The following is a 23,679-nucleotide window of genomic DNA, read 5'->3' on the forward strand; positions in this document are numbered from 1 at the left end:
TCCACCAAAGGATTCCCCGAGACAGTCTCTAATGAAAACGTAAAATCCTGCCGCACTTACCCGCTTTTCCCACTTTTCCCTGCTGAATTTTCCAGCTTTATTTGCCCAAGATTTGTGAGCAAACATACATGGATTTCGTTGCTTCGTTTTCTCTGCTTTTTTTCAGTTTTTTTCTTTTTGTGCTCAGCTTGTTCTTTCTTATTATTTCGATTTATCTGCTCCTTGCGAAAGGCGCACTGCAGTCATTTTACTTGGCCCCCTTGGGCAATTTTAAAGCCCCTCGCTTTTCCGACTTGCGCCCCCTTCCCCCCCTCCGAAAAGGAAAACGATTGCGAGTGTGTGAGTGTGAGTGTGCTTGAAATTTTGAGGGCAGCCAGGCGAATCTGTCAAACGGCAAATACGAGTAAATAATAAAATCAAGTTGCCGGGCTGGTAATGTGCCCGAAATTGATTTTTTGTTGGGCCAGACAACAAAACAGGACACACAATTGGCCAAAGGGGCGGCGTTGTTTAAGGTACTCGCCAAATATTTGCTCAAAAATTGTCGTGCAGGTGCTGCGTTCCGTTTTTTTTTTTTGAACTCGAAAGCACGGAAAGAAAAGAATCTGTTAAAAGGAGATTATTATGAAAGAATTATTATTTAAATAGCTATTTGCATACTTTATCTTGCTAATTTCAAAGAATAATTTGTATTTATTCCTAGTTAAATGTTGCACGTTCATAAATTCCATACCTCCACAATTCCTCAATTTAAGGACACAGTTTCCTAGTTGATTGTGAGACCTGAAGCACTTAAATTTTGGGCTATGCAAAGTAATTTTTTTGGCTCGTTGTTGTCTCCAGCAGACCTGTCAACTGAAATGCTCGCTGAAACGCAACGAAAGCCCCTAAATCAATAAAAGTTTCGATGGCTTAATACCAAAACGGAAGCGGATTTTTCAGCACTCCAGCACTCCGGCACTCCGGCAGTGGCGACGACAGTCGCTAAGTCGTCGAAAATATGCCGCCGCCAATTGGGGATCCTTGTTATTGCATTCCCGCTGCACCGCCGACTGGCATTTGGGTTATATTTTTTATTGACTTAGTTTCGAGTGTCAGTGCCGCAAAGTTTTGCAACTATTGCGCGGCAAGTTCGGTTCTCCATTATACGGGCTGCCTACTTTAGGCGTTGTCTGGCGATAGTTTTTCGGCTTTGCGATTACAAATGAGATTTATACGGCCATTTCCGAGCCATTAGAGGAAGTGCAGGGCAGCGGCGCTGCTTAGTCAAGTGTGCAGCCATAAAGAACCCAAAACTAGGAGTTGGGGAAAATAAGTATTACTTCTGCAAGCGCTGGCCTCATATTTCACCATTGGCCTTGGCGCATTAACCGACGCTTTTTCATTTACTTCTCTCACTTCGCAGGCCAACTTGTCAACGGAGCGGCACGCCTAATGTCCTTTTGATAGGCCCGCTGGCCGCTCCACAGGAAGCGGCCACCGGCAGCCGGCAGGAGGAAGTGGTGTCCACTGCAGCGGCGCCAGCGCTTGATAAATTATCATGTGAGCAGAGGGATGCTGGACAGAGGAAGTGGCAGGATGCGGCTGGCAGCTGCAGCAAATGATGCTGCAGAATAGAACTAACCCGTTCACCTGCGACGATTTTTAATCTATTTTAAATGTGATACGACACCATGGTAATGGTACGGTGCGACCGGATGATGGTTCACAACGACCGTGTCCTTTAAACGGGTCGGTGGGACTTTCGTCCGTTTGTAACGCCATTTGTCAACGATTTATCAGTGTCCGTTCGAGAATTATTTATGATGCCTTCTTGCACCTGCCGTCCATCGATAGTGGCATTAATTGATTCGTAATTGCATCCTGTTCCGGAATTAATGTTAAGCCGCTAACCCCAAGCGCTGTTAATCTATATACCATGTACTACATCACGACTATGCATTTCAAATAAAATTTATTCGTATATATTTAATTTAAACAAACGATAATATCTTTTCATTGCGAATGGGCTAACAAACAAAACAGATTGCAAAGGGACGTTTGTTTTCTGATGTTTTTTGTGTTTTTATGTCTTTTTTTGTTGTAGTTTTCTATGAGTGCACAAGGATAATAACAATATTTGATGGTGTAGCCTAGGGATAAAAACATGGATAATCGCTGACTGATTGGCGGCTTCGATAACATTAACATGCGTTTACAAATAGATAATTGTATAAATAATTTTACTATTGACTAGGGATAAATTTGTCGTATTTGCTTCGATTCTTTGCTAATTGGCTAATGTGTATATTGTATATTTGGATAGAATGCAATGCAGCAGCAGAATAAATAGAACGTCGAAAGAGTTGCACTGGGCGCAGGGCAGCCTAACTACTTAGCACTAGCGGATTAGCTGATATAGAAATTCATGAGGCGGCGGCTAGATTCCATTGTTTTGCTCGTGCCGTTTTTTTTCAAATTTGTAACTTCGAGTTTTGTTTCGCCGCCTTCGAAACTCACCACGCAGGTGCGAGACTCGGCTAGAGTGGTGTCGGGTGGTTCTAAACTAGACTAACAGATAGGTTTCTTCGATTGGCAAGAAAATAAAGCTCGACTTTTCGCTCGCTTCTCTACGAGATGTAGAGCTCCACGCAGGAGTTGCTCACAAGGGGCGTGGCAGCTGCCACCGCCGCCCCCTGGGTGCCCGTCTTCAGCGGGGGCGCAGCGGCGGCCGTGGGCATGGCATGGTTCGTGTCTATGCTGAGCAGCGTTTGTGATGCAGAGGTCTCTTGAGGCATCGATTGAGTGTCCTTTGCTCCTGTGGCGGATGCCACACCCTCCGTGCGCCCATTCACAGCGATCGTTGGCAGATGCGCTGGCACCGCCTGACCGGCTAACTTGACGCAACTGGAGTTGGGACTTCCGCTTCCGGTCGTGGTGGGCGAGAACTGCTTGGGCGGCACAAAGGAGACGGCCGCTTTGGTGGGCGTGAGTATCAGGCCAGTACTTGTGTTCGGAATGGACACGTTGGGCGGCGAAAGGGGCGAAGGTGGAAAGAAGTCCAGCGGGTACTGCAATATACAGCAATAAGTTAGTATTAGTTATAGAGATAATTACTGTGCTTTGAGCCACAATGGTGTAGGTGAAGAAAGGACGCTTAGGCGGCATTTCTGCGTTTTTTGTACGGTAAAGTTATATTTTATTCTAGTCTAGGAGTGTTAGTCTTGGGGCGTGTGGCTCTTACCAGGGGCTGCGAGGGCGAGTGCGCCCCCGGCTGGCTGTAGTAGGTGGTGGGCGAGACGGGCGGACTCGGGTAGGGCCAGTAGACGAGCGGCGGCGGGTAGAAGGCGGACGCCGGGTGGTGGTGCGGATGGTGGTGCGATCGGGGCGTGGCCAGCAGGGGCGTGTGTGGCGGCGGCGGAGGCGGGGCCGCTCCGTAGGCCGGAAAGGGACCGCCGAAGTGGGCGCCCAGCACGGTGGCACCTATTTGAAAACAAATAAAGAGTATTATTCCGCTGAAGTGTCATCCACAGTAGGGGTTCCTAAACAGAAGGGGTCGGGTTTCACAATGGGAACTCTGGGGTAATAAGTGTTGTGAGTATGGCAGTTGCTTGTTGAAAGGGGAAGGGACAAGGGTCAGCAGACATATACAAGATATACAGGTATATATGCGTGGGTTTACAGGTGTACATCGGCCGATCTTGTCAGCTTCTGCAGCTTTACTTATGCGGATAATTTAGCCACTCACTTCCTGGATTTGTGGTTGAACCTCACGTTTTAGTTGTTACTAGGTTAATTAGTGATCTTATCTCCGTAAGTAATTGGCCAGTTAGTTAGTCGATTAGTAGGGGCAAAATTGTATTCAAATCACTCACCGTTTAGACATTGCAAATGGTAGGAGAGACATATATAGTTGGTATTTTGGAACGAGTATCTTACCACCTCACCCAGAGACCATGAAACAGTTGCGCACAAGTACGAGTACAAATTTTGAACATGTTTGGCCGATTGTTTTGGAAAGTTTTAATTTGTTTTCTGTTTTCTTTTTTTTGTTTTTTCCTTGTTTATGTTTCGTTCGATTGTTTTTGTTTAATCCAAGCACCAGGCCCTCGCAGGCCGTAATTGATTAAATAGAATGCGCCCGAAGGAACAAACTGCGTCGAGTTACATACAGGATGCGACTATGACTAGTACGATGTACGATGGACATTCCACTTAGAGTTACGATAGTATTTATGTGGCTAGAACAGTGACGGAAACAAAAACCAAACAAACTCCAAATGCCGATTCCGGATATCCACTCCCAGCGTTTTGGCCCTTGGACGAGGCGCTGAAATCGCGATCGAGTGTAAAGCTTAGCCCAAGCCCGGTATCCCAGTTACATGTACATATATGTAGAGGTGTGAATGGTGGAGGGGGGGGATTGTGGGGATAAAGGATTCGGAATAGGGAATAAGGATAAAGATCTTGGTAGGAGGTGTTCTCTTCTCGGTTTTTGGGGGTCATCAGTGTTAGTAAGGAATTAAACCCATTATGATCTCGTATTGCTATTAGTAGGTCTAGGAGTGATCCTCTACTCATCGGGCAACACACAAAAGAGCGAAAGGGATGGTGACAGTGTAAGATAGAGATAGAGAGAGAGAGAGAGAGCGGGCTTAGTTTAGGCGGTATGTCGTATTTTATTGATGTAAAAAATTAATCAAAGATTGTTCACTAACATCTAGTGTGTAAAAAAGAATGGAATATCAAAAATCGTAAAATTTCCAAAAAACATTAAAACTGCTGTGCGTACAAACTAGTTAAGTAGATATAATTGATTATGTGTTGCTTTCTTTAAAGTGGCCAGTTTAACCCGCTCGGAAGCCACTCGATTGCCATTCTACGTAAAACTAATGGTTAAATTAGGCTAAGGATTAGGCTAGGCGCAGACTATCTTTCCCATGCCTTTCCCTCGCTAAGCTCGATCTTCCCAAGCCGAGCGAAACTTAGTGTTAGACGCAGCAGGAGAAGAGAGTGGTGGATGTGTGGATGTTTGTTTTTGGGAGTTCGGGTAGTTCGGGGAATTCGTTCCAGAAGACGCTGACAAAAGCTCCTATTTGTGTAAGAATTCTACAATGTGCTCAGTAACTGAATTCCAATCTTAACTCAAAGAATGTTCCTTATCTTATATTGCAGAGTTCTAAATTCCTAGTAAGCTACGCCGAGTGGTTTATTTTAGTTTTGTTGACTTCTTATTATCATATCGTTCCGAAATATTTACTTCTTAAGAGTTAAGACAGGCTTAAAGCTAACGAGCACTTTGCAGAATTGTAAGACCGAGTCACCAGTAACCAGTTATCAGTTATCCGATTATGTAGACTAGACACACTATATATATAGTATATAGACACTAAAGCGCCCCAACTTACAACAAGCTTTAGACTATAGATCTAGCTGATCCCGACTAAATTAGTGATGACAGAGAACACACAAACAGTGAGAGGTATTGGTATCAAGAGGTAGAGAGTGATATAGTAGAGAGTACTATCCCATTTGCGACTAACACCAGTTACGCACACTTAAGAGCTACACCATAGATCTAGGCACTATGTATTTATAGGGTGTACGACATTGCAAGTCAGACGATGAGATTATTAATAATTGATTGTTAGCGGCCATGGAGAGACACGGGAAAAGATCGCCGGTAGAATTAAAATGCAATCCCATTTCACAAGTCGCACAAACTTAATGCTAGCGTGTATAAATGTAGGTATATGTAGGTATAAGTCGATAGGCACACAACTCCACCCATCGATGGGCTATTCCAAATCGTTTGTCTAACAAAACAGGGTTTCGTGATATTCGCTTAACTCGTGTTAGCCCGTAAACAATTCCGGGTTTCGGTTTCGATTTCGATTTCGTGTTTCAAATTCTGTTTCAATTTGCGCTTGAGCCAACACCTGACGTGGTTCACGGAGGGAGGGGAACTGATGGAGGGCGCCGAGTGGCTATATTATAAACAGGATTACATAGGGTAAACACTAAAATTAGATTGCACTAAATGGGCTTGGTGGCCACCAAGCCACCCATAAGAACTCCCTGCCCCTTTGAACCACGTTAGCCTCTGTTGATTGCCTTCGAATCGTGGGACAGTGGAGGATATATATATATTCTCAAGATATACATATGTGTATATATAGATTCTCCTGTCCCAAACACGCGTGCACGCACACACACACCAAGCATATATCGAAATAGAAATATAAAAGTCCATGGGCATGGAATGCTTAGTGATCAGGACACTTTGATCCTTTTGGAAATTCCCTCTGTTAGCTGGTGTACTTATGCGTGTATGGGTGAGCAGTGCTTCCAGGTGTGTGTGCGTGTGTGTGTGTGTGGGTGCCCGCGTGTGTGTCTCGTTGTATATTAATTATAGTAAGTATGATTGGCTTAGACCATAGACAAGTATGCTTAGGCTACTACGAGTACTCCATACAAGAAAAGTACTTAAGTCTACATTCCAAATCGGTAATTATTAAGCTCTAGAGAATGTCTGGAATGCGTTGTGTGTGAGTGTGGCCATGATGATACATGATATGGTTATGTGTGCGCCTTAATGTACGTATTATATGATCGCCCCACCCACTCGCGGAATGTGCCCGAAGTGCTGGAGTTGGAGCTCTTATTTCAGGGCCAAATGTTTCATTTGTGTTGGGGCTAGATCTTGGCTCTAGATCCCCGAATTATAGTACGAGTAAACACTGCTGGGCTGGCGGGTTAAGGCCCGTTTGGCAGCACTGGCCGCCGCTGCCGCTCCCGCTGCCTCCTGCTGAAAGGCGTTCTCGTACGAGCGCTTCATCGATTGACCCAGCGCAGAGTTGCTGGCGGAAGGCGATGCTGCTGCTGCCGATCCGGCCACTGCTGCTCCTGGCGCCACTCCAACGCCCGATGCCGCCCCCGCAGCGGACATATAGCTGAGCGGAAAGGGCGGCAAGTAGGTAGAAGGCCTCTGCATGAGCACGAATTGGGGCTGACCCTGTTGCAACATGGCACTGGCATACAATTGCTGTTGCTGCTGCTGCTGTTGCAAGTACAGCGGATGCTGTTGCAGCATTGCACTGGCATAGAGTTGTTGCTGCTGCTGCTGTTGCTGCTGCTGTTCAGCGGCCAAGGCAGCAGCTGCCGCCTGCTGTCGCACCAACAAGCTTTGCTGGGCTATGAACTGAGCCTGCTGTTGGGCCAGCAGCGCGGGAGTGGAAGCTGCTGCAGCAGCCGCAGATCCTGGCGGCGGCAGCGAGAAGGGATTGAGGGCGTAACCCTGAGGAGCCAAGGCCACGGCGGCATTTTGCAACGAGGCAGCGGAATGAGCAGCTGCGGCTGCCGACTGCTGTCCGGCTGACATGAAGGAGGCCAGACCGGAGGCGGAAGCGGCAGCCGAAAGACCCGGCAGCATAGCCGATGAGGCGGACAATCCGTGGTGGGCGGCGGCGGCGGCTGCCGCATGGGCGTGGCCCGGGGCGTGCGCATGCGCATGTGAGTGCGGGTGAGTGTGTGTATGAGTGCCGCCGAGCGGCGACTGAGCGGTACCGGCGGCTACGGTCGTCGGCGACTGACCCGCCGAACTGAACATACCCGTAGTGGCGGCCAGCAGTGATTGCTGCTTGTGAGCGTGGCCAAGGTGAGGCGGCGGCGGTTGTGCCACCGGAGAGGCCAGCCCTCCGTTGAGGACCATGTTCATGTCGTCGCCGGAACACTGGAACACCTCGATGTAGCGATACTTCTTGCCGAACATCATATAATGGTGGTGTCTGCGCTGAGCACACAGGCGAGCTGACTCCTCCAAGTCCATCTGGATGAAGGCCTCACCGCTTGGTTGGCCCTAAAATAATTTGAAACAATGGATTTATAGCATTGAGTATACTAAGTACTTATTAGAAAACTAACCTGAGCATTGATCACCATATGGACACCTTGGTAAATGATGTGCTTTGCAAAGTCGTCGAGGAAATGCAGGATGTGCTCGACCATCGCCTCGTAGGGCAGTCCGCGCAGTCGGATGCAGTTCTTGGTGGTGCCCGAGGTGATGAGGTGCTGTGTGGGGAGAGGGAGAGCGGGAGGTGGCACGGGGGGGCACAGGTTAGCGGGGCTGGCTCCGAGGCTGTGGCTGAGGCTGTGGGCACCCACCTGCGGCAGCAGCGGTAGCTGCATCGTGGGCAGTTGGGCGATCAACGGCGGCTGGCTGTGCCCGCCACCAGACTCATAGTTCTTGGGATCCATCGACCGGTTGAGCACCTGCTGCACCTCGGCGGTCGTGGAGCGGAATAGCTCAATGTACCGCTGCCCAATGGACTCACGGTGCCGGCACAGCGCCTTGGACGCGTCCGACTCGTGTGCGAACAGCACGAAGGCATCACCTGTGGCCCGTCCATCCGGCTTCTTAACGAACAGCACGCCCTCGTTCCCGTCGAGAACATGACAGGGCGGCGTATCCCCAGCAGTGAAGAAGTCCAGCTGAAAGGGAAAATTAGTTCATTAGTATATATAATCCAGATCATATTCCATACTGCAGTTCTGTTGTTTGTTTCCTTAGGAATTCTTCATCAATCTGCCTATGGACTTACCACTTGCTTGGCGGTGGCGTCGTAGGGCAATCCTCGCATCCGGATGATCACCTGGGCGCCCTTCGATAGGAAGGCCTGCGCCTCATTGGAGGCCCCGCCGGCAATGGCCAGGAAATCCTCTCCCGATGCCCGGTACACCTCGATGTAGCGGCTGCCGATGTGGTGCTTGTGCCGCTTGAGCGCCATGTCGCGATGCTCCTGGCACTCAAAGCGGATCAAAGCCTCGCCGTTACGACGACCCAGCGGAGAAAGACAGAGGGCCACGCCGCCCCTGGAATTCAAAGAAGGGGAGCGGTTAGCGGGTGGGTAGATGATAAAGTGGGTCGCTTGTAATCTCGACATGGCCGACCCCTGAACCGTCTTATCAATGGGTTGGCCCGAGCTACTCCGAATATTACTCCACATATTACTCACTTGGCTACGTTGAGGCCGCGGAAGAACTTGGCGATGTCCTGGTCGCTGCTCTGCCAGGGTAATCCTCTGGCCCTCACAATGCAGTTGCCGTCGACTTCGTCGTCAATGGAGCTGTGTGGAAAGATGGGAAAGGCCGTAAGTACGGTGCTGGTGGAAAACTTTCCTATCGGGATACCGAAAGCGGGTTATGCAACACGTGTTGGGCCCTCTTCTTGGGCAAGGAGAAAAAGGCGTCGCAGTCACGTTCCGATGTGCAACCAAAGTTCTTGACGATTACCAAGTCGCATAAACATTTCTGCTGACTCTCCCGCAAACACACACTTGCACAAATAAAACAGAATGTCATGCATAAATGGGCCAGCAAAAATACAAAAAAAAAAAAAAATAATAAAATAAAACCCAACGAGCTGCGCGAACAAATAAAAACATGAATAATCTGAGTTGGCAAGCGGGCACAACAAGGAGTTTCAGAAAATTGCCATTCCGGGGATAGGGGGTTACCTCTTTACCTCCGTCGCTCGCTAATTGAAACTTTTATAGTGATTGGCCCGAACAGACCCGAAACAGACCCCAAACCTCTAGGAGCTGTAGGTAGTTGAAAATTTCCAGGCGATCTGGCGATAACAAGAGCCGTGCATTCAGGTTGCCTCTGATCCGTTACGATGCCACCCGATACCCAACGATCCCATCGGTTGTGAGCCGATCCCGTGAAAACACTATGGCTGTGGCAATGCGGCTCTACGATCGAGCTCTTATCGCCTTCCAATCCAAACGAAGACTGACGAGTGCGACGCTCCCAGCTCGGATTTGTTGGGGCTGATTTCTTAGTGGGCTTGGCGATCGTTTTGAGTTCTTTGAGTGAGTTTCTCCCACTCGAAATAGTGCTTGGATCAGCTGAGAGGGGCTTGAGTCGAGTTGCGTTTCGGTGAACCAGTTCGGACGGACCCAAAACACAAACTAAAGTCCGCACTCACCAAATTCCAGGTTCCAGTATCAGGGTGACCAATTCGTTTGCAGCAAATTTGTGACCTGTGAAAAAAGCTCCAGGTAGTTAACAATTCGGAGAAAAAAGTTGCAGCTTTATATAGCTTACCTGCCTGGAGCAGCGTCTGGATCACAGTGACCATGTCGCGGGATTCACGAATGTAGAAGTCGTTGTCCTCCACGGATGAAATATTGAGTTCTGTTGCGGGGAAAGTAATCAAAACTAATTACAACCATGTTCATCAAACCAGGCGAATAGTAATCGTTTTACGAGCACAGCTTAATTAAAACACATATTAGCTCAATATGCATTTAATAACAATTATTAAAGTCAAAGATATTTGCATTTAATGAATTGTTTTGCGAATCAAGGTAACCTTAAGTATTTAAAAGCTATCTCAACATACCTCCCAGCATCTCGGCAATGGACTGTGGCATGGGCAGCGTTGGCGCCTGGAGCATCTTCTTCACATCCTTGACGGGAACGAGGGCGCGGGCAAGGTCGCCGGACTTGTAGCGCAGGAACTCCTTGCGCAGATCGCTGAAGCGGTTGTAGTACGCCGGCAGCTCCACATCCTTGGCACTGGCCTCCCGGTGGAGGCACTGCCTCAGGGGCAGCTGGCCATCGGTGACCAGCTTGATCTCCGTGTCGTGGAGCGACAGAGATCGCAGATAGGCATCGAACTGGAGGGCAGAGACACACGGGAGACACACATTAGTTGCCATTTGCAATTAGCACGTCTCGTAGAGACAGATGTTGGGAAAAAGGGATGGGCCAAAGGTTAATGATAGCATTGGGAAAAATACCGCAAACATTCCACTGGCCTGTGGAGGAAAAGTAGTTGCTTTGGGTCACTGATAGTGCCACATTCCCCAGATTCGCCCCAATGCCAATGGCTTAAACCCGTTTGCTGGCCGGCAATTATGGCCAATTAAGTGAACAGTTTTCAGCCGTGTCATGGTGAGTAAATATAACACGCGGCTTAATGTCGCGTTACCAGCTCAAAATTGTGGCAGAGCAAGGAGTGTAATCCAGATGACATCACTAATCTCAAGCCACCTTGCGGCGTCCGTTCGATTGCAGCTTTATCTCCGGGCAATGGCTTTATTGGCCCTATTGACTTGGCCAATTAGCATGCCAGACTTGTGCCGGTTTCCCAGTGCGTCACTCGCCATTCTCGCCCGGGAACAAAGGTTTCCAGATGCACTTTTAAGCTGAGATCCAAGCGAAGTAATTGCCTTGACCAATGGAACATCGGACAGTGAAGATTATATGGATTTACTAGATCTACGCTTTCCTAACTACATGTTAAGAAGCATTTGGGAAGCATATACTAGTTACTAACCATTTATAACTCATCAACGATAAAGAATCTCCAACATAATACTGTATCCAAATTTAAATGCTGCTACTAAAACAACTATATGTGCAACCATTAACTGATTAGCCAAGGTTGAAAGGGCATCAAGTGTTCAAAGTAGTTAAAATTGGTAATGAATCAATCGGTCAAAAAAAAACTTCACATCGCTTTGCTCCCCATTCATATCGAGATCTTTTATCTGCATCAGCAGCCAATAATGTGTGTCGCATTTGTTTGCAGAGCGCCGTTCTCCAGCTCTTGTGGAGCTCCGAATGGAGCGAAAAGTGGAACCGGGGGCTTGCCTGGAGTGCTTGTGTTATCAGTGGGTCAGATAAGCGCCCAAGGGGTGGGGGAGTGCTCGTTGCCCATGGGTGTGGAATCTGTGGTGGGGCAAAGTTCTTCAGAGGATAATGCAACCCGTCGTGACTGCGCGAACTAGAACTAGATCTTTGAGATAAGCGAATTGGTTGATATATTAGTTGAACACTTTATAAAATGATGCTTGGTGAAAATATACTGTACGATATTTGGATCTAAAAACACCCTTTATACTGTAATCCGCTGTACTTAAATATTGTAATGCTACAATAATATGACTTTATCCCATTGCAATAGTTTAAATTGCACACAAATTTCCACAGTGTATTTGCTTGCATATACCAACCCGGGTAACTCGATGCCCATTGATAAGGTCCACGCAACAGGCGTCATAAAACTCGGGGCAAGGACCACGAGCGCCTCACTCTCTCTCTCAAAAGAGAGCGTTCCATAAATAGAACCACCCGGAAAAGGAGCCAAAACATGTGCATTTACTGGTGGCATAGTGCAGGGTAATCTTATCGTAATCAGCTGATAACCACTTGGATTCGAAACGACCCAAAACAAGCCGAACAACGTGCTCCGATTACCGCATGGATCAGATTGGATTATACGCACCTCTTCGATGGCCTCGCTCAAGGGTTTGCCAGCCGCCTGGGCCTCGGCAATGGGTAGATTCAGTTCGGATCCGTTCTCCAGACTGCTTCCGTTGCCACTGGTGCTGCCAGTGCCATTGTTGGCATCCCCGATCGCCAGGGGCGGGGAGCTGGCCGTGTTGTTGGTGACACTCGAGTTGTCCGAGGAGCTCGAGATGGTGCGATCTTTGATGAAATAGCCATCTGGCCGCACGAGTATTTGTTTGGTGCCCACGATCTGAAAATGTGAATGTGGTTGGGGAGATGTAGTCATTAGTTTACCTTGACAATGATAAGTGTCGGCAATAATGATAGGGGCAATACAAGGTGTAGTCTGGGCTATGAGATAGAAATACCCTTTCGAAGAGTACCTAAGCGGCTTATTGAGATTGCTTTATTATAAGTCTAAGTAACGATCTTATATAACATCATTTATATTAGGGATATAGTACCAAGCTTATGCCTCACTTAGAACAACCATTACCTATGGTAAAGATAACATTTACGAATTCAGAAACACAGTAATCGTGACTGTTCCCAGCCTTATCACCTGGCACAGGAACCACTCTTGAGCGAGTCCACTATTCCTATCACTATCATCCGATAGTGGAGTACACCTGCAACTCAGACCGCAAATGCTTCTGGTTCTCTGTGGGAAATAACTTCCTGGGAAGGAGTCTTTCCGGAAACCTCCAATCTTTCGGAACCCAGAAACCGCCATCCCAAGTCCCAATTTCAATTCCAAGGGAACAAAGAATGGTGCTTGCGTCAGCGGATATGCAAAGAAGTTACGATCCGATTCCAAATCGGGGTTCTCTGCAGGTAGTTGGGCGCTATGCAAATCTGGTAGGCCTTAGGAAGAAAACTAAAAAAACTTTAAAAAAACATGGCGATTTTCTTTGTTTTCCGATTTCTGTTGGCGTCCGAAAACGATTTACATAGGCTTTGAATGTGAGAACAATACTGGAAGTGGAATTGGAGGTTTTAAGGGAAAAGAACCAGGGGTATGTACATACATATACGGCTGCGAGGAAATGAAAAATGCATGAGTTGTGGTCATGTTATATTCAACGGACAAGGGAGTGGAGGCTAAGAGCACCCCTAATTATGCCAGCATGGGGATCTCAATATATCCGATGAGAGGGTATACACATTTACTTCAGAATTTCCATTAACCCACTGATTTCAGCTCGATAGAAACGGCGATTAATTAAAGTTCAGCCAACTAAGAGTTCTAATTGGTTCAAGAGATTAAGAGCAGGCCCGCCTTTCCCCTTTCGCCCCTCTTGCCCCTCTTGCCCACCTCGGCACTCCATTTAGACGGCTTTTTTGCAGTTTGTTTTCGAATGTTAATTAACTTTAATTGTTGCCATACGAGTCATAACTAGCCCGTAATTAACATGCCAATTACTTCATCTGTATATGTAAGCCAGCGAGTGTGCCAGTGTGCGAGTGTTTCTATATTAAATCAAGGAAATTGCTCCCCATCTAGAAATCTATAACAGTGAAATTCAATTTCAAATCGAACTGACATGAAAATGGAGCACCTGAGACGGAAAACGATGTTTCCGTTTTGAAAAGTCTGCCTCACTAAATTCTCTTATCACGTTGCTCGAACAAACGCCATAATCAAAACGATCCGATTTGACAGTTTGGTCGTTCTCCCCTCCAGCTGTCCAAAAAAGAAGACCCACTGCTGTCCAATGCTCCATTGGGCAAGCAAATGACTGTCAGAATCGGTCAGCATATTGGCAATTATTATTAATAATTATAGTTCGGTGTCGACTTGTATGGCAGGCGGCCCTCAAATGCGATTTCGATTTCAATCGCTGTCAGCGGAATATTAGAATCGCGGGCTCATCATGACAGTTTAATCTAATATATGGTTTATTACAGAGAATCTGCCGAAATGTTAGCTTCAGATATATATTTTTACTATTTTTTATAAATTTAGTATATAGAGTTTCCTTTATGGCCCAATAAAAGGCATATTGGACTTTATGTAAATGAATACATATCTTTTTTCCAATGACGCATTTGTCTGCTGACCTCTGATAAATTCATACATAAATTCAATAGTTTTGAGTTCGATAATCAACATATTTAATAATCGTTTAAATAAGTCAAATAGTGGCATTACTATTATAGTGTCGCTTTCCAAAACTTTGCAACTTTACGGTTTTCGTGAACATTTTGTGACGCCGATATTAGCATATATTTCGCAGACTACATTTCGTATTCAGTTATGCGCCAAGATGTTTAATATATTTCATATAAAAGTCTGCTCTATACTGGTATTCCTCATTAGGGCGATCTAAATTTAGACGAGGAATAGCGGAGAAAGGGAAGGATTTTAGAGAAATTTTGAACGTCTGCCAGTGACCCCGTGACCTGGCCAGAAAAAGCAAGAGAAAAGCGATACAATATTACCAATAATCTGCGACGGGGACTCACCGCGACGATTAACATAAAAATTGGCCCCAGAGCCCAAAACGCTTTGCGAAAGCCACTTAGCTGGAAGCCAGAGTTTAAGCTGTGGTAATTAATTCACAATATTTTGGCAGCCGACACAGACAGAAGCTGGCTGCTCTGACAGCGGGTCAGGGCCTAGGGTGGATGGGTTTGGATTCAAGATGGGTTAAGATGTCGCACAGAAATAGAAGCGTTCGTAATTGCGGACCCCCAATGTCGCCATTAAATGCCACTTAAGATCATCGCAGTGGAGGTGGTGGGGTTTGGGGGTTTAGAGGCAGGCAGGACGGACTGGGAGTAGCTGTACTTACTAAAATGTTGCGTGCTCGTCATGAAATCGCGACAATGTCAGGCAAATATCTCGAATATACCCCGCGGTATTAGTGCCAGCAAATAGCCTCAAGAGCCCCGACCCGAAGGTACACACAGACCCATCTAATGGCCGGCAATTTCCTTCATCAGTTCTAGTCGGTGCGAAAACAACGTCCACTATATGTACATATGTATGTACATCTGTATGTACATGCATCCACGTGTAAAGTAAGTAATGCCTTCCCCAGAGTCGGTGCCTCTGAACACGCAGCCTCCGCCGGAATCGAAGCGCCTACGTAACCCCCAGATACTAAACCATACTATCCATACTATACTACTATTTTTGTGTGCACTCGAGATTGTCAAGCGTTGGGCAAATAAAATTGCGTACTGAAAGCGACATTATAAGACGAAATGCATCGAAATGGGAAAATCGAATAACGAGTCAATGCAACCGATAATGGGCGGAATAAATTATTCCACGATGATTGGGTCGCAAAAAAACGTTTACAGAAAATAAAATATCTCTATTGATAGCTCACGATAGATATACATAACACGAGAACGTGTTTAAAGTGTGACTTAAACCATTTTAGATATTGAATAAGCTCTTTTCGAAAACATTACCTATTGGAAAGGATTGCACTACTGGAGCTTTACATAATTGGCAATTTAAAAAACTTCTGTGTGCTTTCTTGGAAAAACTGGCTTTGTCGCTTGACAAATAAATTTTAATGGCAGGCGATACTTTGTGGGGGGAATTTCGTAATGCCATAGACCCCGCTCCGTTGAGGGCTTCAGTCGAGACAGCCAATCTCGGTTGTTGGCCTGCCCTTAGCCACCTCGGATGTTTAAAGATTTTTTCCAAACAATTAGTGTCAATCGCTTGGCAAACTCAAAATATGCAAATATCCATATACAATGTGCAGGCCTCCAGGCCTCTCAGTTTCCCCTTTTGGCAGGGATCTCCCCGAAAAAACATAAACACTTATAAGCCGAGAGCGACACGTGAGGCTGGGAAAGTCTACCAAGTGACAGGGCTAATGAGTGTCAATCTCAACATGAGGCTTGAGTATATTTAGGTTAAAGTCTAAAAGATAGTTCTTGAATCAAAAGTCATGTTATCACTTTAAACTATCTACGAATTTCGATATAGCTTCACAACTTCATAGTTTCCAAAATGGCTTGCCCCATTCCGACCCTCGCTTGGCATCTCAAGCATTTGGCGAATCAAAATCGAGAGCTGTAACATAATAAGCGATCGCCGCTCCACACAGTTGAAAGTGCAGCGCTTATTTCTCTCTGTGTGTGAGTGGCGTCTCTTATCGCACAGCATTCATTAATTAAAGAGTAGACGAGAGCCGAGCGCTTCGACAAAATGGTGGTCAGTGGGCGGCGCCAGACGAGCTTTCCCCGTATAGATGATCAGGAATAATAATAGATCGTAACTTGAACTAAGCATTTCTAAACAAAATGTTGATACCAACAAATAGTACTTAGTATAAAGATTCCTTCTCTATTAGGTCTAGCAAATTAATAGGTGATAATTCAAATGGGAAGTCAACTCACCTGTCCAGTTGAAACCTCTAAGAGGACGAAGACCAGCAATATGATCTCCTTCTCGTCCGATCCCAGGCCTGATCCATTTTGGCCACAGGTCGCAATGTACAGTGAAACAACGTGCTCGGGAACCTGCATTTTATGTCAATCTCTTCCTGTGATGATCGAGGTGGCTGAAGAAGTGGAATCGCTGTATCCGGATCCCTTGATTAAAACTATTCCTGGTGATTATATGCTCCTTGTACTGAAGCCTCAGACTAGCTTTGGATGATCTGCATCTCAGGGCTGCACCGCCAGCGGTTGTGCCTGGAAGTGAAAGAAAATAAGAAAGAAATCGGTGATTACGCAATCCATATGGAAAATGGAAAACTGCAAAACAGCAAAACTGCAAAACTGCACACTTGGACTTTGGGCTGCATATTAAGCAAGCACTAATTACAAGTGCGTTCAAGAAATGTCAAACAAAGCGAATCGGTTTGTGGCAGAGTCAAAGTTTGTCAAAGTAAAACCACTATACAGATAGACTATTACTATGTGTGTACTGTGTGCTTGCACTAAAAAATCGAAAAGAAAGCCAAAGTCCGGTGATTTGCGCGAAACTTGGCAAAACGCTTGACACCGCGACATTTTGCATATGCAATCCATTGTCCGTCTGTCCTTCCGTCTGTCCGTCCGTCTGTCCATCCGTGCGTCCGCCTGTCCATTCGTGCGTCTGTCCGTCCGTCCGTTTGTCGCTCCGTCCGTCAGTTAACCCACGTGACCAGTTGCCAGTTTTCCCGCCGCGTTGCCGCTTTTCAGCTGCATTTGTAATCGGCTCGGAATGGAGCTTCTAAGACCGCTGACGTCAAAGGGGTCAAATTGAAATTAAAGTATTAACCTCCGGCTGGCGATTTGAAATTTAATTTCGCCCCGTCCGCCTGGCTGAAAGCGAAATGGCAGTCGGAGAACGTACGAGAAATTACAGTGCAATTTTATGAGCATTTTTAATGTGAAAAGTGTTACTCTTAATGAAAACACAAGACCCTCAGAGTTCAAACCAAAATGGCGTTCGTGGGTTAATCGGGCGCGCAGGCGCAAGTCGCAAGTCGCTCTCCGTTTGTTTGCAGTTGTCATGACTGCTCTTTGCCGTAATTAAAATTTCAAATAATTCATACGTGCAAAAAGGCCAGGCTGTCGTAATTGAGCCACTTTAAGTGCTCCTCGTGTCGGATCTGATCAGATCGAAAGGGAAGCTGGCTTACAGTCCAACCTCTTAGCTTTGAACACTAATGTTTCAGCGCCAAAATACCAAATAATGTTTGGTCAAAGTTTATTTTTTATTGCCATCTTATAAATGTATTATAAAAAGTTTTAAAAGTTAAGATAGAGATATAGAGTTCCAAGTTAGCAGGCAACGTTGTGAGAAAATACCAAAGTTCCTCATTTCCAGAATGAAGTGTTGTGAGTGTTGTGCTTATAGAAGTTGGACTGTAGCATAATGCCCTGCCTTTATGGTCTACACTTGACTGGAAACTCGACTTGTTCGAGGGGCTTAACATCTCGAAGAGCGACCGTGTGGTAATGAGGGATTGCGGTTATAATCTCGCGTCTTGTGCAACCTATGAAGTTTGCTTTTTATGGGCTTTTAACGTTTAACGTTTTTGCATCTTGCACCGCCCTTTGGTTCATTTTTCCGTTAGCAGGAAGTCATTATCAATACAGGTTCCCACGAAGTCTAACTCCACAAAAGAACTACCTCGGCATTTATAACCAAAAAGCCTAAACTGGTTCGTAAGTTTCTTAATTTTGACACATTTTTCGACCTCCGGGGTTAGTTACACCGAAAAGCTGCGTTTACTATTGCCTTAAAGTGCCCTATTTCCTGTTCAGAGACCTTAAGCCCTTACAGGCCATTAAAGCCTGTTGCGTTAGATCAACCTTTCGAGAGTTGTGGTCTTATGAGATGGTTTATGCGCTTTTAATTGATTACAGTGGAAACTATGGAAAGATACGGTTATGCCAGAAGGGCAGATACGCATTGATAAGTTTCCCTTTCGTTGGTCACTCAATGGCAGAGGGAAATGGAAATGAAAATGAAAAAGGTACTCCATTCGTTAATGAATGAATAACGGTAAGCGAGTCGCCCAATTAAGTAAAATAAAGAATGACCAAATAGACAATGGGAAAGCGTTGCGGCCGTCATTAAAAATAAGAAACCCCAAACACAGACTCCAACTGGAAAATAAAGTACAGTGGAACCTTCCTCTTTTGAACTTGACATAACTTTAATAAAATTGTAATTTTAATGTTAAGCTATAAATTTTCAAATAGAATGTCAATTCAATAAAAAAAATCAAAAGAAATCAAGGAAAAAGCGATTTATCCTTTTTGTTAAGTCAGAGCAAAATGGTTTAGAAACAGTTTTATGTTTATAAACAAAAGATTTATTACTCAGAAGGAATTTTTTGATGGATTCGAAGACCTCTTTCTGTTAACAGTATACACACGTATGTTAATCGCACGAATATTTGATTATACTGACAAATTGACATTCTGGAGAAGTTTGACTGTCGTGAAGATCGATTGGCGATTATTACACTGTGCGAAACACAAAGCCATCAAGCCGTGATTAAATTCGAATTAGTGACAGGCGCAGCAGGAGTGGAATAAAAAGCTAATACCACAAACAGCGGCAACAACTATTGCAATTCATGAATTGCTACCTGTGCCGATTGGTAAACCAGAAAGTGAGCAGATTTTCATTGTTGGTCGAATGTTTGTTGTATTTCGGACTGGCTTATTAAATTATGAATTGCGCAAGTTTCTTTTTTACGATTTTTGTTTTATGCATTGTTCCTCGCTTGCAAATATGTACGTATGTATGTTTTGTTGTTGTCGCTGGCGTGTGCCGTTAGTTGTTGTTGGAGCAACAGGAAATCTATGATTGCGCAAAATTGCTGGCGAGAAATGCCAATTGCCAAAGTTATTCGCACAACAAAAAAGTGGTAGAAAAGCGCAGAGAAGAAACGAAGGAAAATGTTTTGGGCTCTCGCTCTATCTGGATTTTTATCTCGTTCCCTCTTTTAACTGGATCTCACGCAAGCAACAAGTGCAACTCTGGCTGCTGTTTTGTGATTCTGCAAATAAGAAACCAGATTCAGCACAAGTCGATCATAGAATACGCTTAAGCAGGTGCATTTCAAATTCATACCTTACTGTTTTTCCCTACGCAGCATGAGTATCAGTTTAGGGTAGTATCTTATCTTGGCCGATTTAAATTACTAACTAGAAAAAATTTTCCAAAAAAAACTACTCGGCTATTGATGTATCAAAATATTTGTACATTTATTTACATTTTCTTTTAGTTGAATGTGAATTTAAAACAATTTTTTTTAATTTAGGCTTTGTTTCTTTTCAAACTTGTAGTGCTCTCTAATGCAGGGTATTCATAAACAAGTTGTGTTCTCTTTCTCTCTGCATCTTCGTTTTGGACTGCGCTAACTGTAAATTTGTTTTCACTTTGTTTAGCGCATCGCCTTACTGTTGTTTTCTTGTTGTTTTTGTTAATGTCGCTCATTCATTTTGGTATATTTGATTATTTGATCAACAGCAACAACAAGTAGTTCTCAATCGGATATTTTCTCCTCACGCGTCCACACACTACTGCGCTCTTTATCTCCCTCTCGCTCTTTTGATCTTTGTGGGATGCCACAGGTTGTTGGTAAATGATATCTACAGCTTCCTCTTACTCGTCTTCCTCTGCTTCTTCGCTTTCTTACTCACTTTTTTCTCCCTCTCTCTCAGCGCGGCGACTTAACTGTTTTTACTGTTTTCTTGTTTTATTCCGTTTTTTTCCGTTCAACACGTTGTATACATTGCACTTGTTGGCTTTTCACAATTTTTGGTTTTTATTGCACTTTCTTTTCTCCGTCACACCCATACACGAAAAGCCCATACGTGTTACAGTTACATTTGATTAAACGCCTGCTATTTTTGTTTTTTGTGGCCTTTTGAATAGTTTACTATTTCAATTTAAAGCCAGCAAACAAGTATTTTCTTCTTCTTCTTGACCTGTTGCTTCCACCACTTTGTCTTGTTGTCTTTTTCTAGTTTTTTGAATTGGTATGAGTGTGCGTGCGAACGTTTGAGTGTACATATGTGTTAGTCGGATCTGTTAACTTTTTTAACCCGTCGCGCATCCGCTTGGCTTCAAGTTGAAAAAACAACTGATCGCCGCAGCGAAACGCAGGTAACCACGAAGGTAAATTAAGGCGAGCTGCGCTTACCTCTCTCTGTGGCGGTAGACAGAGAGCGAGAGAGCAGACCAAACAAGATTCCATCACGCACATACCAACAAAAACAACAACATGGCCAGGTATGAGTTTGCCAATAGGCCTTGCATTACTGGCAACGCGGCGGAGAGACTGAGCAACAGAGAGCTCAAGGGAGAGAGTTACACATACTCCGCTAATAAAGCTTGGCTTAAAGCAAAGAGCTAGTCCATTAGTTTCCCACGCTGCGCAAGACAGTTACGCTCAGTGAGCATGACCCGCGCTTTTCCTCTCTCTCTTGCTCTCTCTTGCTACCTCTCGCATGGAAGTTACCTGTGCTGCTCCACCAACACACTCGTCCTCCAACACACACACACATACACCTGCACACTGTTTGCTCTGCTCTTCTTCTTTCTCCTCCTCTTCTTCGCTTGCTCAATTACCAACGGAGAACGGTGAATGCCCACGTAGAATAGACTGCTTACCTGCATACCTTACCTTTTGGCCAGAATCATGATTTCCAGATATTTTCCATTATTTGGTAGGTAACTCTGTAGTAAATTTCACTGATTTAGAAGCGGACAATATACACAGAGCAAAGGCAACAGGCGACGGCGACTAACTGGCTGACAACCGAGCAACGTAAACGCGTTTTGGTCAAAACGAATAAGAGCGCGAGCGAGAGAGAAATAGGGAGAGAGAGTGGAAAAAGCATCGAGAGCGCGCAGGTGTTGGTGTGCGTGGGCCGCTTATTTGGGGAGCACCCGTGTCACGACCCTTAACCACTTATCGTTATCGGCATGTAAACTCCCGTTTCAAAGGTGCAATATAAATATCTTACTCAAATATTAGTTAACTTCCTTTTTAAAAAGTAAACAATATAATTCATGGAATTCCCATTACCCTGGCCCTGGAGTTCTAACAATCCAATCACTACTCACTTCCAAGTTGCACAGCCAAATAACAAAAGCTAAAAACTTACTTACCAACTACTTTGTATGCAAAACAAAAGAGATCAACTTGTAGTCTCGGCTTTTAACCAACAGTCCAACACATAATCTAAGTTACGTCAGAGGATAGGACACATTTAATAGGTAGTTTTTTAGTTTTTGGAATATTGCACAATATAAACATATAAAATGGCATACTGACAGGGATAAAAAGACCGAAGAGAATAGCTCGCTATCATCCTCACAAGATGATCTCGTTTTTGAAGCTGCGACTGAGCTCCTTGTGCGGCAAAACGATGCTGTTCAGCAGGATTTTCTCGGCGGGCACCTGCACGAAACAGCCTGAAATGAAAATAATGATTTAAAAAAGTCATCACCTGATTCAAAATACCTACCCAGTATGGTGATCGAGGGGTTCAATTTGCCTTCGTTGTTGAAAAGCGGTGGGTTCTCCATTTTGGCAAAGGGTTTATTGGGATCGGGATCACTGGGCGTGCCCTCGACTCGAGCCCAAGCTCCAATGGTGGAGCCCCTGCCCACAATCGAGTGCAGCACGAGCGTATGGTCCAGGATCTGCGCCTGCTCCAAAACAATCGATTCACGAATGCGCACACCGGGGCCAATCGTCACTCCAGGTCCAATCGCCACATTGGGTCCCAGCTGCAAAAAGACCTTTTTTTAGACGCACTGCAAAAAATATGTTTGATTTATACCAACCACTGCGCTGTGATGAACAGTGGCGCTGGGATGAACATAGACGTCCGGATGCACGGTGCAGATCAAGCTGCCGTCGCCCTCTCCGCGTTTGGTTCCCACGTTGGCCAATCTCTCGGGATGCGTTTTCTTGTACAGGCCTAGGTAATGACGATTTGCGTAGATTGCTGATCCAGCAGTCTTTAGCTGGGACCACCAATTGGGCACTGGCATGGCAAAGAGCTTATCGGTTCCAGCCAGGGGCGTGAGCACCTCCTGTTCCCACTTGATATGCCCCTGCTCTCGGCCATTTCCATTTCCGTTTCCATTGCAAAATGCCTGGCAGCTGTACTCCTGACCTCTCGAGTGAAAAATCTGTGCCAACACCGTGAATATATCCATGGAACAGACATAGACCCCACAGTTGATAAAGGTGGACACATAGGAGCTCGGCTTTTCTACATAATGCGAGACAGCTCCGCTACTGCGATCAAAAACCAGACAACCGTAATGCAAGGATTGCTGACGTGTTGCTTCCGTGGACATGATGGTGACCAGAGCACTCGCAGGCCGCTTCTCGTGAAAGTCGCACAGTTCCTGCAGCGGAAAATCAGCGCAGACATCTCCGTTCAATACAAAGAAGGCTCTGGGATTGCCAGCTCTAATCTGATCCCGGAAGTGGTACATTCCACCTGCAGTTCCCAAGGCAGTGAACTCCTGAAGGTACCTATGATAATGTCATAGGAGGTCATTTTAGAGTTTAAGACTTCAAGATTCATGGCTTCACCTAATGTTGATGTTGCTGCTGCTGTACAGGGCCTGCATGTCGCCCACAAAACCCTCCATTTGGGTCTGCGGATAGTAGCCGATGATCAGGATCTCGCGGAGATCAGGCAGTTGGGCGCAGGCCTCAATATGATGGGCGATTAGGGGACGACCCGCCAGTGGGAAGAGCGGCTTGGGCGTGTCCAGCGAAAGGGGGCGGAAGCGGGTGCCCTTCTGCGGACCGCCAATCAGGATAACAGCCTTCAGCATAGTGTGCGTGCAGCGGTAAGATGACTAATGACGATCGATCAATTTGTGGCCAGGTTCTCAGTAAGATAGCTTTTCTGTTTACGTTGCCAGCTAGAAAACAGCTGATTGCGCTAACA

At 45.6% G+C, this 23,679-nt stretch overlaps 2 protein-coding genes across 9 annotated transcripts; both read right to left on the reverse strand.

The window, feature by feature from the left end:
- Positions 1 to 1,935: 1,935 nt before the first annotated feature.
- On the reverse strand, positions 1,936 to 21,521 carry LOC122615061 (RNA-binding protein fusilli). 8 transcript variants are annotated; one of them, XM_043789904.1, is made up of 13 exons: positions 20,398 to 20,840; positions 16,645 to 16,941; positions 12,275 to 12,529; positions 10,385 to 10,661; positions 10,087 to 10,176; positions 9,968 to 10,022; positions 8,994 to 9,104; positions 8,580 to 8,850; positions 8,143 to 8,469; positions 7,903 to 8,049; positions 7,591 to 7,837; positions 3,224 to 3,462; positions 1,936 to 3,050 (listed from the first exon to the last, which is right to left on the reverse strand). In XM_043789904.1, exons 2-13 carry the CDS (start codon positions 16,771 to 16,773, stop codon positions 2,610 to 2,612), a joined length of 2,589 nt encoding a protein of 862 aa, XP_043645839.1. In that variant the 5' UTR covers positions 16,774 to 16,941; positions 20,398 to 20,840; the 3' UTR covers positions 1,936 to 2,609. The 8 variants fall into 8 exon arrangements, with proteins under 8 accessions (XP_043645839.1, XP_043645838.1, XP_043645837.1 ...); XM_043789903.1 differs by having other exon boundaries at positions 7,903 to 8,469; XM_043789902.1 differs by lacking the exons at positions 1,936 to 3,050; positions 3,224 to 3,462 and having other exon boundaries at positions 4,639 to 7,837; positions 20,398 to 20,843.
- Positions 21,522 to 21,945: 424 nt separating this feature from the next.
- Positions 21,946 to 23,655, reverse strand: LOC122613695 (mannose-1-phosphate guanyltransferase alpha). Its single transcript, XM_043788003.1, has 4 exons — positions 23,316 to 23,655; positions 22,553 to 23,255; positions 22,231 to 22,495; positions 21,946 to 22,177 (listed from the first exon to the last, which is right to left on the reverse strand). Exons 1-4 carry the CDS (start codon positions 23,561 to 23,563, stop codon positions 22,077 to 22,079), a joined length of 1,317 nt encoding a protein of 438 aa, XP_043643938.1. The 5' UTR covers positions 23,564 to 23,655; the 3' UTR covers positions 21,946 to 22,076.
- Between the last annotated feature and the right edge of the window lie 24 nt (positions 23,656 to 23,679).

This window comes from Drosophila teissieri, chromosome 2R (assembly GCF_016746235.2).
Source record: "Drosophila teissieri strain GT53w chromosome 2R, Prin_Dtei_1.1, whole genome shotgun sequence".
Lineage (NCBI taxonomy): Eukaryota > Metazoa > Arthropoda > Insecta > Diptera > Drosophilidae > Drosophila > Drosophila teissieri.

Bases quoted from the DNA above. Each gene is read 5' to 3' on its own strand.
- LOC122615061 (XM_043789900.1), bottom strand. From the start codon at position 16,773: ATGCAGGTTCCCGAGCACGTTGTTTCACTGTACATTGCGACCTGTGGC. The intron at 10,177-10,384 runs GTATGTTGAGAT...TCCCCGCAACAG, and splicing joins CATTGCCGAGATGCTGGGAG to AACTCAATATTTCATCCGTG. The intron at 8,851-8,993 runs GTGAGTAATATG...TTTGAATTCCAG, and splicing joins CGCGGCCTCAACGTAGCCAA to GGGCGGCGTGGCCCTCTGTC.
- LOC122613695 (XM_043788003.1), bottom strand. From the start codon at position 23,563: ATGCTGAAGGCTGTTATCCTGATTGGCGGTCCGCAGAAGGGCACCCGC. The intron at 23,256-23,315 runs GTGAAGCCATGA...ACATTATCATAG, and splicing joins AGCAGCAACATCAACATTAG to GTACCTTCAGGAGTTCACTG. The intron at 22,496-22,552 runs GTTGGTATAAAT...GTCTTTTTGCAG, and splicing joins CTGTTCATCACAGCGCAGTG to CTGGGACCCAATGTGGCGAT.